Source organism: Hyalella azteca, unplaced genomic scaffold (genome assembly GCF_000764305.2).
Source record: "Hyalella azteca isolate HAZT.00-mixed unplaced genomic scaffold, Hazt_2.0.2 contig4783, whole genome shotgun sequence".
Taxonomy (NCBI): Eukaryota; Metazoa; Arthropoda; class Malacostraca; order Amphipoda; family Hyalellidae; genus Hyalella; species Hyalella azteca.
Genome location: NW_025934994.1, coordinates 195,027 through 211,501, shown reverse-complemented (window position 1 = coordinate 211,501; position 16,475 = coordinate 195,027). Strand labels below are relative to the sequence as shown.

Here is a 16,475-nt window from a genome sequence, read left to right as displayed (position 1 = left end):
ATGGAGCAAAAAAATTTTTTCCTAAATTTTTCATTTATCATGTTTGTTTTAAACATATCTGCTACGTTTTCCGGAAAATGTTCATACACTGCTAAATATTTATTATTCCCGTACAATTTTCAGTTTTATTTCATCGATTTTGTTCGAATTCTAATAGGGGATTTGAATTGAGGATTCCTTCTAGATTATATTAGAATTAGATAAACTTTATCGTGAACGTAAATGACTTCAGTTTCGCAGCTAGCAGTAAATCTGATGTAAAGTATCCGCTGCCCGATGGAAAATAAATAAAGATCGGTGAGCGAGAATCCATAATGCCTAACACGCAATCGGGATATAATTGAGATTTAAACGTTGATATTTTGATGAAAATGATTATACAATATACCATCGTAATTAAATATTACTTCTTATAATTTAATATCCAGTTTAGTTAAAGTTGATGTATACTTTAATTATAAATTGTGTTCTATATTCAATACAGTTTAATCATAGAAAATTCAGTTTAAACTATCTTTGAGTTCGCCACTCATTGCTAATGTTAACTTACTTTCTTTTAATTCAGTCCCATTCAACATACAAAATACTCGTGGTTACCTTGACAGAAATTCATAACTTTTTTATTGATACGTTTAATAACAGCATATACATTTCGGTCTGCTATCGCTCATCCATAATATAATTTGCCTGCACTTAATTGGGCAAAAACCTACACGATATACGGGTAGATAATTTTTAAAATTTTCAATACTCCTATCTCTGTATTAGATTAACCACGTTTTTATGATAAAAAAATCCAAAGTTTGAAGCACTCTAAAAGTTGTCGTCGAGCACGAAGCAGTTATTTATGGCTGCGACCAGCGGCGTCCAGTGACAACCATATTAGCGAGACTAAAAACTAACAAATAAATTCATCTCTACTGAAAATTCAGTTCCCGGTGGCAACAACAGTTGGCATTTACTCGTGTGTTGACGAAAAATAAAACGAAAGAATCGAATTGCCGTTTATAATTTTTTAAAGCCAGAACGTCGTTAAAATATTTTTTTATTTTGACTCCATTCCCACTATTTTGGTTATATTATCATTTGGCTTGATACATCAACAACGGGAGCGATAATAACTGAACTTGAGCTTTATTTTTTCAATTCCGTGAGTTGTATGGCGCGACAAAATAAATAGTTATTTATCTTGGTAAAAGTGCTACATAAATCTAAATTCTATAGATTACAATCCTGACAGCAAGTAACAAAAATTTAAAGTAATTATCCAGAGTCACCATTTATGCGGGCGGCGGCAGTGAGCGCGCACAAGGCACACCACCAGCCGAATTTGTCCTTAAGGTTTTCGTAGGTAAAAATAATTCTAAAAGAAGCTCTAGGTTTCATCTAATTCAAATGTTTTGAGCAATATTCCTGTGCTTCGTTTTTAGCGCATTTTCTCATTAATGAAAAAAAAACGCTATTGTGCTCGTCATGTCCGTCCGCGACTCATGTCCGTCCGTCCGTGACTTCACGGACGGACGAGAAAATGCCGCTCTCTGTCACTCACTGCAGTGAGTACTGATGTAATTTTTTCCTACACTATGCTATATTTATACCTAATCTGAAATAGATGAAAAAATTGATCGTACGAGGTTTGTAAAGATCACATAACTTAGACGGGCTTTGCTATAGCTCGTTATGCTGCAGACATAAGACCAGTTTCCACCAACACCAGACCTCATAAAGGAAGTTTGTGTCAAGTTACCGCAACTCCTACAATCAAAGAGGTTGTGGAGCGTCTTACTGCTACTATAGAGTTCAATTAAGGGAAAACTCTGGACTGTAATTACCTCATTAATCATTAATAAAGTTGTAGTTACTGTGCTACTACAGGAGGGCTTGTGCATGGGTAGGAATGTCGTGCTAAGGGTAGGAATGAGTGTCAGGATTTGGACCATATGACGCAATAATTTTTCGGATTATTAATTTAAGGTATTCGTATGCTGTAATTGCAATGTAGTTTTAATTTGCAACAACTACAGAAAAACTCAGGCAAGCATTTACTTCATTTGGCGTCTCCCAGGCAAAAATTCAAGAAACTTTGGGAAAAAAAGACTTTAGAGTTGCTATGTTTCAGAAATGTGGACGTGAGAGTTGCAGTTTCACTTTTGCAGATATATAAACTTGAGAGTTGTTATGTTGCACGAACGTGGACTTGATAGTTTCTATGTTGCTGTCGCGTCCAGTACGCGTGCGACACATACTTTTAGTTTGTAGCCTTACGGCGCGGCGCGGAGCTGTATTCGGGGTCGCAGCCACCTGCCATTCATTACAGTTTTGATGTTCCTAGGAGTTAAGCTTCCGCTGAAAGCTTCCGCTTAATTAATCTTTAGGTCAATTTGCTATAATTGTCATATTGCCTTGTTCATGTTATAGTAGTTAGTGTATATTTCTCCAGTGTGAACTAAATTCGTTTTCTTTCTTTTGGACAGAGTAAAGTAAGCTTAAATTCCGTTGATAATATAGAGTTTAAAGACTAGGGCACAAGCCATCCACGTAAGTTACTAGTGATTTGTATCTGTTTTCACGTTCATATTTATTTTAGCCAGGAGTTGTGCGATAATTTTATATTGGTTCTTTAATTACTTGGTATACTTGGTATAAATATTCAGTTTTGTATTTTCATTTGTTCTGATGTGCGGTATTTGTCCCGCAGTTTTACAAGAAGAATAAGTAAACCCGGAATGACTAAACTACTTTCCTTATCATTGTTCCTGCCTGGCTAGATGAGGTGACCATTTGTAATTTAGCCAGGACAGTTGCAGACATGTGGACTTGAGTGTTGCCTTATAGCAGAATGGTGGACTTGAAATTTATTATGTTGCAGGTACGTAGACTTGATAATTGCTACGTTGCAGGTACGTGGCAGCACGTGTACCAAGTGGCACCAGTCTCATCATCGAAGACGTGGCACCAGACCAGGTCTACCAGATCCAGATGCTGCCTCACCCCGGCACCTCCAACATGACCAGCATTTACTTCCAGCTCCAAGGTATATAGTCACTGCTATTTTTAGCGCATTTTCTCATTTATGGAAAAAAGCGCTATTGTGCTCGCCATGTCTGTCCGTCTGTCTGTCTGTCCGTCTGTCCGTCTGTACGTCAGTGACTTCACGTTTTCGTCGACAAGAAAATGCGCTCTCTGTCACTCACTGCAGTGAATACTGAGTCATACTTTTTATCTTGCAGAGAAAAATTTCATGATGACTATAAATCAGCAAAGTACAAAATAAAATCGGATGTCTATTTCCTCCAAGGATACTTTGTTACATCTCTTAATCATTTTTCTTTCTATATAGCTGCACAGAAAGCTTCTTTTATAAAGCATTTTCCTACCTAATACACTTCTTTTATTTCATTAATTAACTATAATGAGAGAAAAATCTAATTACAAAGAAGTTTAAGTCACCAGATTTTGCTTCTGAATTTGTTTTGTAAAAATATTCAGCATTCTCTGTAAATTCTCAAAAATTGGGGCGTGCGCAGTTGTACGCTAACGATAGATATGATTTTTCACGTGTACGTTGCAATACATTGATTTTAACGTCCACATTATCATATAATTTGTTGGGTAATTTTACTTGTCTATAATATTCCACGTCTGCATTTCCAAAGTTCTTGAATGTCTCCGTTCACTCCAATTTCATTCATAAATTTTTATTGTTGAATCGTCGCATATGTCGTCCACACATCGTTCCTGACTCACATGTGCTGCTTGTGGCTCAAGTATAAATTTTTGCCGGCAGATGAATGCCAAGTCGATAGTAATTTCACGCGTTTAAGTAAGATTATATTTATTATGAAGACCACAACCATTCACGTTACTCAATGCCATACTTCAATGAAGTAGGCTCAATTAATGGGGTACTTCAATAAAGTAGGCTCAATTAATGGCATACTTCAATGAAGTAGGCTCAATTAATGGCATACTTCAATGAAGTAGGCCCAATTAATGGCATACTTCAATAAAGTAGGCTCAATTAATGGCATACTTCAATGAAGTAGGCCCAATTAATGGCATACTTCAATGAAGTAGGCCCAATTAATGGCATACTCAACTTCATTCAGAAAATAAATGTGGTCATATTATCCAAATAGTGTGACGCTTTCTGCTCGTAGCAGAGATATGTTCTATTGCTAGACCAAATGATTCAGGATGACCCACATGAGGTCGAAAATGACATCAATATTAGGACAAAGTCTCCCTTATGTCGCTGAGTGTTACAAGGCGCATGGACTTCCTTCGGCTCTACCAATTACCGACAAATTGACAATAATTCGATGCCAATTTTCCCCGTGTTATCGTCGGAAATAACTGACTATCAATTATAGCATCCATCAATTACCTTAATGAAAGCTTCACTCATTAAGATGAATAGGTCATATTGTACAAATAATGACATACAATCTTACAAGCAGCACGAGCGAAGATAGGACGTAGCACCGATACGCACGTCCTGCTAGATAATAGTGGTTCAAAATGACCCACATATGGGCAATATGAACATCGATTTTAGGACAAAGTCCTCACTCTATTTTCTTAGTGTTCATTCGATTGTAAGCTCAATATTCTCTTCCGCTTAATCTCATATTTTTATTCTTAGTCACAATAATAATAAATGTAGCTTTCATTCTTTCTTTTTCTTTAATAATCTCGTATTTTTATTCATAATCATATTAGTTATAAATGTAGTTTCCTTTTTCCTTTTTCTTTCATAATCTCTTATTTTCATTCATAATCATAATATAATTAAATAAAGCTTTCTTTTTCATTTTTCTGTCATAATCTCAATCGTTTCCAGGCAACACGACGTGGACCCACTGGCCCGAACTGATGGCGGGGCCAGACGTGCCCCGATACTCAGGGCTCAACCCTGGGTCCCTGAGGCCCGTGACCGGCCCGCCTGGGCCCAGGGTCGTCAGGGTCGAAGAGGTCAGCCTCATCGTGCTCGTGTTGGCTCTTTGGATGGTCGCCATCTTGCTTTTTGTTCACAGGTGGGTGATGAATTGCACTTAGAAATTTTGAAGACTTGGTACAGATAGTGACTCACTTCTTAGAATAGAATAGATTAGAAGTGTCGGCACTGAAGTAATAGGATGTTGCCGATTCTTGAACTTTTCGTGACTTGATTCACAAGGGATCCGGCCTTTGGAACCCGATCTTTCCATAGCTGACGATTGATTGAGATAGCTGCTGGACTTATTGCCTGGTCCGTAATTTGCTAGGCATTTTAAGACTGAACATATGCTCCTGCATAGCTTCGTCTAGTCTGTTTTTGAAGATATTCATACTCGGAGCTTCAACGATGGTATCAGGGAGGCTGTTCCATATGTCGGTGACTCGAAGCGAGAAGAAATGTTGTCGCGCGGATGTGTTCTTGCTCTGTATGGGTGGTCCTGACCCAGCTTTACACGGCAAAAACACGTATCTGTGCTACTCGCATAAAGTGTCAATATTTGAACAATATTACCCATTTATTTGTTTGATTACAGGCTTAGTTGAAAGTTTTCGGTGTCGCAGTAGTAACATAGGTAACACGTTCTTATGCTATTGATGATATTTTTCTAATGAAAAGTCGTTTAATTCCTGCCCTCGGTTTTTGATTAATTATCAGTAAATATGCTATTTCTCTCTTAATATGCTCTGTTTTGACACATAAATAAATAACCAATGTAACCCATGCTTCATCTTCAATTTAAACTTGAAAATGAATTCTTAAAGAAGTTTACATTAAATTAACTAACATCAAAAAAGTATACACGACAAAGAATAATAATTAAAGAATGAAGTAAGTGACCTACTTCAGACCTGTGAATTGAAGCTGTTAAGTTATTTTCGTTCAATATAACGGTAAATTAAAGCTTTTGGCGAAGTACATTGAAAAATTCATATTATATTTGATGTTTTTATGGAAAATTTTTCTTCGCTGGCAAAATTAGCGATCCACAAGAAGACGGAAATATATGAAGTGGAAGTCTGATGTTAGTGACAGCCTCGACAATATTGCAACATTTTTGCGTTTTCCAAATATTTTTACCATCCATGTTAATAGGTTTCATTGCGCATCAACCACTCAATCCCAAGAAACTTGAATCAACAAACTCGTTATACGTGCCTTCATGTTTCAGCGTTCTTCATTAAAATTAAAATTAATACTTCATAAATTGTGAAGGGTTTCTCAGAGTTGTTTATGGTTGTTCAATTCTATTAACTGCAAAAGAATTCAATTCTACTAACTTCAAGTGTGAGGCTACGGGTGCGTGCTGCATTTCAATGGAGACGTTCGCTCCCGCAAAATGTTTTATGTAACCCAAGAATTAACGAGAAACACCAGGCAAGTAAATGAACTTCTTCCTCAACAAAGGCGCGGTGGGAATCCAAACTTCAATGGAAGTGTCTAGAAGTGCGAGCTGAAAATGTTGGCGCATAGAGGGCACGGAAAAGAATAATGTTTGTGCTTCGTCTTTCCGCTTCGGTTATTTGGTTTTAATTAAGATGCTCTCTGTCCCTCAATGAGAATGGGGAACTTTTGTGGGTGAAAAGCTTTTAAAGTTACGTGATGAATTTCAGCGATCATTAAATTTGAAATCATATTTCATACCAAGCTACTCTTAACAAACTTAACTCGGATTTACTAAATAGCATTTTATTGGTCTAAATCTGCAAAAATCAGAAATTAGTGTATTATTTCTCATCAAAAAACCACCAGCCCCATCAAAATTTTGAGTTGGTTTCGACCCAGAATTAGGAACCGCCTACTGCTCGTACCGCACGCAAATCAGCTTCTCTATGTCCGCTTCGGCTTAGGGTTTGAATGGCAGCCTCTGGGCAGCTTGCTAGCTCGGTATGACTCGGCTTGGCCTACACTTCTCATACTCTCCTGAGGTGACTTTAAAATCGGAAAGGAGATTCTGACCAGCATGTCGGAAAGGAGATTTTGACCAGAAACTGATTTCGATCGGATGGACAAGCAGACTCAGAATGACTCTGCGCCGAGTGCAACAACTATTCGGCCGTACCCTAGGCGGTCCCAAATTTTGTTAGGGAGTGCTCAGAAGAGAACTGTTTACGCTATTCAACAGGATCATATCTATTGTGGAACTGAATCATGTTGGCTGCACGATCATTCCGCTTGAAAATGTGTCTTTGCATCACATACCTTAAAAAATATAGATTCATGATCGAGCGACCATGCATTAGAGCCGCCTAGGACTTGGACCGCACGTAAATCAGCTTCTCTAGGTCCGCTTCGGTTCAGGGTTCGAAGGGCAGGCAGCCTCTGGGCAGCTTGCTAGCTCGGTTTGACTCGGCTCGGCCAACCCTTGTCATACTCTCAGGCGACAAGGAAAGTCGGAAAGGATATTCTGACCGTAAACTGATTTCGATCGGGTGGCCAAGCAGACCCCGAATAACTTTGCACTGTATAGCGACCATTCGGTTAAAGCCTGGGAGGTCCCCGAATTTTGTTAGGGTTGGACAGATCGATTTAAATCCTTTCAGCAGCGGTTAATGGACCAGGTCGTTTGTTGGAGAACTGAAGTGGTGGCGTTGTACAGTAAAATATATTAGGGTTTGAAATAGCTAAATAAAAGCTTTCCCATGTTCATTGCAGTAAAATTAACAGTTGTCTGAACTCTCAGAGTATCGATGGTTTATTTTTATTCCTCATTTTTGTGTTATTGGAAGACAATACGAGCTGTTGGATATGAGAGTAGGGAATGTGGGTAAAAAGGGGACAGCTTCAATATGCACGGCTGTTGAAATTTATTGAAAAAATTTGCTAATTATATCCGTACCAAAATTTTTCATGACAAATTATGAATAGGTTTTATAGGCTAAACACTCAGTTGGGATTTTTACATAAAATTTTCGTTATAGAAACGTCTCTCAAAAATTGTTATAGTTCATTAATTGCAAACACATCGCGCATAAATATTATATAATTTATTTTGATCTCCCTGCGTGATGTATATCGATTCTTTGTACTCAGTACTGACTGACGAACAACAGACTGAGTTCGCTAATAAAATGATAGCATTTTTTGGGCTTCAGAGCGTTAATCAAATTTAAAAAAAAACTAAGAGACATTCACGTTTCCAACAAACGGTTTAATCAAAGCCGGTATTATAATAACTTGTCCTCTCTGAACTTTAATATGGTATGTAATTAGATAATATTAAAACCTAACAAACCAAAACAATTCTCTTAACGAGCAACACGTATATTGTTAGAACTTACTGATCATAGCTAAACTACTGTTCGCTATAATAAAAAATATAACTCAGTACTCACTGCAGTGAGTGACAGAGAGCGCATTTTCTCGTCGACGAAAACTTGAGGTCACGGACAGACGGACAGACAGACAGACAGACAGACGGACGGACGGACATGGCGAGCACAATAGTGCATTTTTTCCATAAATGAGAAAATGCGCCAAAAATAACAGAAAAAACTCTGATCTATATATTTTTCTGGCCTTTGAAAGGCTATTGTATCTTAAAATTTCTATTATATACTTTCCTGTTACCTAACTTTTAACTCAAAGACTCTTTTAATCCCCTTGGATGCGATCCTGTTAATTTTCCCGACATTTTTATTATAAAATTTAGACACGAGATGTAGTGGTCTCAGGCGATCGTGCCCAAGCACCAGCTCTCGCCCGCCCCAGAGGCGATAAGGGGACCCTGCGTTATAATACATGACAGTTGAAGTGGGTTTGGTTACTAGTGAAGGATATAGTTAATGCGCGATAAAAATAAATGGTAATATCTTAAAATTGTGAAGGTCAAATGGTGATTTCCTTAAATAGTGAAGGCAAAATGATGATATCCTCATATTATGAATGTTGAGTGGCGATATTGCGCGATAAAAGAAAAATGGTGATACCCTAAAATGGTGGCTTCCTTAAATAGTGGAGGGGAAATGATGATATATTCAAATTATGAGTCGTAAATGGTGATATTCCAAATTATGAAGGAAATACCGGGCGATATGTTAGAAATTCATGTAATGGAGTGATCTGGTAGATAAGTGGTGAAAGCATAAGGGAGTGAAGGTAATAGTCTGTGAAAAAGTAATAACGTGAAAATTTCAAAATTTCATCAGCAAAATGAGTGAAAAGCGAACTCCATTTCGTGAGCCAGGGTCCACCAAAAAACAATGCATCATGCTCAATTTCCAGAAATAAATTAATTCCATCTTAAATTTTATTGACTCGGTTAAGCTTCCATATTATTTTTCGGCGGTAAAGTACGACCCGTATAAGTAAGTCATGGATTACAAATGTCAGAAAGAATCTAGTGAGGTGACAAGCACTCCAGTTAAGCCTTCGTGATCGCATTAGCTTCCATGAAATGCCGAGTTTGCAAATCGCTTTTACACTGAGAGAAATGACTGAGAAGCGGCCAAATAGAGATGCATTTTCAGCGCATTTTCTCATTAATTGAAAAAAAGGTGCCATTGTGCTCGTCATGTCCGTCCGTCTGTCCGCCTGTCTGTCTGTCTGTGACTTCACGTTTACGTCGATTTTGAGAAAATGCGCTCTCTGTCACTCACTGCAGTGAGAACTGAGTTATATTTTACCGTTTTGTGCGTGTCATCCTAACCCAGTATGGGTCAGAAAATGGACGTATCGGTGTTATGATTAGAAAGTGTTGCACTATTTGAACAATACGACCTATCTATTTTTCTTCGTGCTGGTCTAGCGTGCTGCTAACTGTCGTGTCATTATCCAAACATACACGAACAAACGCCAGAATTTGTAACGACCGAGTTGAATGGAACTTTACTAAAGGAGGTAATCTTTGAATCGATTCATATTATCTATGGAAATTAAAAAGAACTTGCATTTCCACATGCATGAGTTTCAATAACCTTTTTTGTAATATTCGCGGCTGTAATTTTTGAGTGAGTAATACCTAACAATAAATTACATCAATTTGTAGCAATAAATACTTTGATTCTACTCGTGGTACTCTGGCTCCATACTCACCTTAAATTTACTTGATTTCAGATCTTCATAGATCAAATCTTTTAAATATAAACCAAAAAAATCTCCTTAATGGATGGTCTAGCCTCAAAACTATCTCCGAAACAAAATGATTGATTCTTCTGATACTTCTTATAAATATGTAAATCGTTAGAAGAAAACATTTTGCTCAGATGTAGAAATCGGAAGATAACTTGAAATTTATAAAAAACGCTCTTCATTTTTAAGATTGCGTATTTTGAAATTTTGATTGTTCAGGTGAACCAAATAAGTCAAATTTATTGAAAAAAGAAGAAAATACTAAAAAAAGATTGGCACTGTAGCCCCATCCAATCCAAAAACAAATAATAATTGCAAAAATTGTAATAAAACTGTTATTTTATATTGTTCAAAATGGCCTAATGCGGAAACTAAAGGGCACAAATAAATAAAATTGGAACTGTACGACACATCTCGCTCCTAGCTATTAAATGAGCTCAAAAACAATTTCTTGCCTACGAGAAAAATAGCTCCTGTTATGGATTGAACGATATTATTATCTAGAGATGCGATAAAACACGATAGATTCAGATTTTTGAGAAAATTGTATGCCCATGAAATGTCTTGAAGGGATTTAATTTATTATGGAAGTTCAGCTAGGTAGTCAATATTAAGTATCTTTAACGTTCCAAATTAACAGCAGTTGAGAAATATGAACATCAGCTATTTTCAAAATATTTTTCAGTGTTGTTCTGGCATGAATTTCAAAAATTTCACTAAAATTTCAAATAATTTAGAAGTTTATAGAACCCAGACAGTATTACATGTGTTAAAGGGAAATATTGAATTCTCATGTAATAATTCCAAATTTCTGCGTTCAATTCCCGGAGTTCGCAATATCATGTGAATGCCTGCACTCGTGATAACAGCTCTTCCAATTACCGCCAATGGAATTCTGCAACCCGAGACAGCGGGAGCCGCGAGGCCGACGCTGCAAGACTAGAGCCATCCGTATTCGGGGTCTGCTGTCGGCGGTCTAGGGGCGGTAATGCGGAACGCAGGATGAATGTTGCAGCAACTGACTTTCGTCAAACGAATTTACTAATCAAAACCATTTACCTATCAGAACTTTTTAATATACTGGGAATTTTCACTCTGTTGTTTACCACGTTTACCACAATGAAACTGAACTCCGAAACGTTTTATCTTTTGCTGAAATTGCGAATTTTTCAATACTTTCTTTGCTTCTAAATACTTTTCATATTTTTTCTTCACTTTAAGAGTATTCACCTCACCTGTTCAATTTCAAGAGTAACCAGCGCTTCGCGGATACTCTTAAAGTATCCACAAATCGGTGTTAGGGATATAAGTAATGAAAACATATAATTTTATTCTCAAGATGGGGCAAGATCCGGATGCTGGAGCCATACCAGCCCGAGTACAAACCCATCACGGAGCCCGGTACCCCGCCAGGGTCCACGCTCACTGGCCCCATCATCGGACCGTGCGGCCACTACTCGGTGGCCACCTCCACCTACCGGGGGCCTCCGAGGAAAAGTTCATCTCTTTGCTTCACGCCTTCTATGTTCCAAACTGTGAGTGTCTGTAGGATAAGATCAACTTATTTGTGTTTTATACTAATTTTGTGTTTGAAACGTATTTTGTGTTTGAAACTCATTTTGTGTTTGAAACTCATTTTGTGTTTGAAACTTATTTTGTGTTTGAAACTCATTTTACTCATTTCAGGTTTGAAACTTATTTTGTGTTTGAAACTCATTTTACTCATTTTAGGTTTGAAACTTTTTTTGTGTTTGAAACTCATTTTACTCATTTTAGGTTTGAAACTTATTTTGTGTTTGAAACTCATTTTACTCATTTTAGGTTTGAAACTTTTTTTGTGTTTGAAACTTGTTTTGGTTTTGAAACTTATTTATGTGTTTGAAACCTATTTTGTGTTTGAAACGTATTTGTGTTTGAAACTCATTTTGTGTTTTAAACTTATTTTGTGTTTTAAACTTATTTTGTGTTTTAAACTCATTTTGTGTTTTAAACTTATTTTGTGTGTAAAACTTATTTTATGTTTGAAACTTATTTGAGTTTGAAAGTTAATTTGTGTTTGGAACTTATTTTGTGTTTGAAACTTATTTTGTGTTAGAAACTTATTAGTGTTTGAAAGTAATTTTGGTCCTGAAGCTTATTTTGTGTTTGAAACTCATTTTGTGTTTGAAACTTATTTTGCGTTTAAAACTTATTTTGTGTTTGAAACTTTATTTGTGTTTGAAACTTATTTTATGTATGAAACTTATTTTATGTAAGAAACTTTATTTTTGTTTGAAACTTATTTTGTGTTTGAAACTCATTTTGTGTTTGAAACTTATTTTGTGTTTGAAACTTATTTTGTGTTTGAAACTCTTTTTGTGTTTGAAACTTAGCTTGTGTTTGATACTTATTTTGTGTTTGAAACCTATATTGCGGTTTGAAACTTATTTTGTGTTTGAAACTTATTTATGTGGTTGAAACGTATTATGTGTTTGAAACTTTTTTTGTGTTTGAAACTTATTTTCGATTGAAACTTATTTTGTGTTTGAAACTTATTTTGTTTTGAGACTTATTTGGTGTTTGAAACTTATTTTGTGTTTGAAACTCATTTTGTGTTTGAAACTCATTGTGTGTTTGAAACTTATTTTGTGTTTGAACCTTATTTTGTTTAAATGGAACGTAAACTTAGTCTAGTTTCAAACTAGTCTAGTTTCAACGTCTAGTCTAGAACGTCTAGTTTCAAACTAGAAAGAATGATAAGCAAATGTCTTGAGTTAAGGGATAATGATCACGAAAAATAGGTGGCTTTCTAAACGTTGATATGGTATTTCTGAACATAGATATGATATATATTGCTGAGCATATATATTATTAATATTACTGAACATATATACTATAAATATTACTGAACATATACTAAAAATATACTGAACATATTTCTGAAAATCATTATGAACATAGATATATAGCAATCTGTAAGACCTGCAATGCTTATGGAAACCCAACATTACATAACAAAGCACGCATCAATTTCTCGACTTCACTTCAATATTCCATAAAAGGTTGCAGAACACAGTGCATGTTATATGACTGATATTATTCACAGCACCCGAACAAATGGAAAGCCTGCCTCGTATCAGCAGTTTTTTCTCGCGTTATGCGTCGCTCATTAACGAAGGAGAAACCGAACACAAAGCGCCTTCACTCCCTCGCTTTTCAATGAAGCCTAATTAATTAATAACAGGTTTGGAAAAAACAACCTTCTATCCTCTTTTTGGTCGTTGACTTATTAATTAACAAAAAGAAAACTCAATGCATTTTATTTACTCGCTTCAAGCACACGGGTTGACTACTCCATTGTTTACTTATCCATCAATGAATAGCGATCGCTATGGTCATTACCAAGATTAGTTGCAATTAAATTGAAGGTGAACAATACATTTATTTTGTTATACTATTTCAGATTGTTCCCGTTCTATAGGTTATAATAGCAGATTCTTTTTAGTAAGTTTACATTACAGTAACGATTGTTTTTTGAAACGATTTCTAAACCACGTTACAACCCTATTAACACGTTGACTACGTATTGGTACATATGCGTACCACGAAATGTATTTCTCCAGGACGAAGTGGTGCATAATTCAGGTTGCCTAAAATCGGCCAAATCCGAGAACAGAAAAGGCCAAAAAAGGCCGATAACCCATATACCAGTTTATTTGTAGGTTCCGCTATAAAAATTCCATTTATTTTCTTTTTCCAATACCTAAAATTTAATTAGGAAGTACCCCTATCATAAATTTTAGCCGGCCAACGCAATTGAGAAAAACTAAATCACGGAAATTGTCCGGAAAAAATAACCGTCTGGCAAACCTGTTTAAAAACAGTACAAAAAATGAAATAATAGTACAAGATGAAGCGATCGTAGTCAACGTGTTAAGAAGTCGTTATGAAAAACAATCACGCGATGACTTACGAGTATTCGGTGTATTATTTGTATAATGCAGAATAAATATACACAGCATTATTCCAAGCCCATCCTTTCATGAGAGACATAAGCAATGTAAAACTGTTGTCTACACCACTACACCAGACGACAAATATACCGCCTTATTATTCCCTCACCACTACACCAGACGACAAATATACCGCCTTTTTATTCCTTCACCACTACACCAGACGACAAATATACCGCCTTATTATTCCCTCACCACTACACCAGACGACAAATATACCGCCTTATTATTCCTTCACCACTACACCAGACGACAAATATACCGCCTTATTATTCCTTCACCACTACACCAGACGACAAATATACCGCCTTATTATTCCTTCACCACTACACCAGACGACAAATATACCGCCTTATTATTCCTTCACCACTACACCAGACGACAAATATACCGCCTCATTATTCCTTCACCACTACACCAGACGACAAATATACCGCGTCATTATTCCCTCACCACTACACCAGACGACAAATATACCGCCTTATTATTCCCTCACCACTACACCAGACGACAAATATACCGCCTTATTGTTCCCTCACCACTACACCAGACGACAAATATGTCACCTTTTATCCACGAAGCCTCAACGTCAAATAATGCGAAGCATTGACGCATATAAAAACCTTACAGGAGCTAAAAGTCATGTAATACGAACTGGTACGTTTCATGTAGTCTAATAAAATTTTTCCATCACAATATTTGACGATGAAGTGACTATAGAGTTGATTCTCGTCAACCATTACATCTATTTCTGTGATCCTTTATTATAAAGGGAATTTTAAGACAGCAATGTGCAACAATTCTGCCAATGTCTGCTGCATCGTACTTGCCTATCGAATTTTTTAACTTTCTTCATCCAACCTTATAACAGAAAAATTTGCGAAAAATGTTATTTTAAAAGTTACGAAGAATGTTTGTAAGGACCTTTTCGTCCCTGGCTCGAGCCTAATTTACTTCAAGCTCGAACTTCTCTCCGCGCTCTTAATTAATTGAAAGATTTTTAGATGCCTTTCGGATGACACAACTTGAAGCCATGTAAGGTTTTCCAATACTTCCGAGAGAACTTACCTCGAGCCTTTATACTGCGCTGCTTCAGGCCTTGATTAAAACGAAACTTTCAGCCAAAAATTAGACCGTTGATCAATACCGGCCATAGAAGCTGCCTTCTGCGGCGTTGAAAGTTTCAAATTTTTAGCTTTAGAATGTACACAAAAATGGCTTCTTTACAGAGAAATGCGCTACGCAATTTTTTGCTGGTCGCATTATTAGTGTTGGTATTTTTAATAAAATATTATTGACATGCTAGTTGAGCCCCCCAATCAGTTCATAATTCGGATGCCATACATAAATTTTAAATTTTCTACGTACACTGGCGACCTAATTTAAAGACTAGTTTCTGACTCAATAGTTAGTACGTATCACAGGACATACAAATGCACCATCAATTTATTTGTAGTTCAAAATTTCCTTCACACATTAGCGGTATATTTTGAAGGTTTATTACTTGCTCTAAAGTTACCATCTATCTAATGCCCCAGACTGCTACTCATTAATTCCTGCCGCGGCAATCATGCAAGTTTCCCGGACGAGTCGGGCAGCGGTCGCCAGATTTCTTTATCCTTCATCATGCAATTTCCGCTCGTGGAGCTGATCCGCTGTTATCACGCACGTGATCGATGGCTTCATCAGGACTAATAACAATAATTTTCTCAGACTTATTCGTCTGCAGAGATCTTTTAAGTTTCAGGGAACGATCTTCATTATGCACGCACTGCAGAAATATAATAGTTCAAGGGAAATACCTTCATTTTACGTCCATTTATACTCGACTCTGAATGTTACAGTTTCCTATAAATGTTCGCTCCCTCTCTCTAGCCATAGATAATCAGCCCATTAATTCGCTGACGTGGGCCGAGTAACAAGAGACAGGATATCTCAAGTTCCTAATTAGCCGATTTCCAATGAATTAATTTTCCTGTGGAAATTTCGACGCAAGGGAACTCAGGTTCCCGATCTCATTCCATAGAGGCCGCCCAAGCAATAGTGGAGCCGGTATTACGTGAATTATTACAGAATTATTATTATATTACATGAATTATTAAAGAAATATTATTATATTACATGAATTATTAAAGAATTATTATTATATTACATGAATTATTAAAGAATTACAGGACGAAGTCATGAAATTCTACTTGAAAGACGAATATCTCGTATTTAAAATACAAAGAGAAATGAAGTGAAGTCTTTGTTTTTCTTAATTCACATTTTGATATAACGTGAATTTATGATACCTCTTTGCCTTCCCTTTATGAAGATTTAATTCTAGTTAAAAATAAAAATCGCATTTAACCAAGGTGTTTTTCGTTAATATTTAATAAATATCAGAGAAATTTCCACCCTAAATTTAAATA

General features: G+C 36.4%; 1 protein-coding gene across 1 annotated transcript in view; it reads left to right on the top strand.

The window, feature by feature from the left end:
- LOC125177777 (serine/arginine repetitive matrix protein 2-like) overlaps positions 1 to 16,475 on the top strand; it is a 52,261-nt gene that overhangs the window by 29,658 nt on the left and 6,128 nt on the right. The window contains exons 2-4 of the mRNA XM_047880163.1: positions 2,901 to 3,034; positions 4,844 to 5,036; positions 11,409 to 11,604. Coding sequence (XP_047736119.1) covers positions 2,901 to 3,034; positions 4,844 to 5,036; positions 11,409 to 11,604 — 523 coding nt within the window. The remainder of the gene's footprint in view (positions 1 to 2,900; positions 3,035 to 4,843; positions 5,037 to 11,408; positions 11,605 to 16,475) is intronic.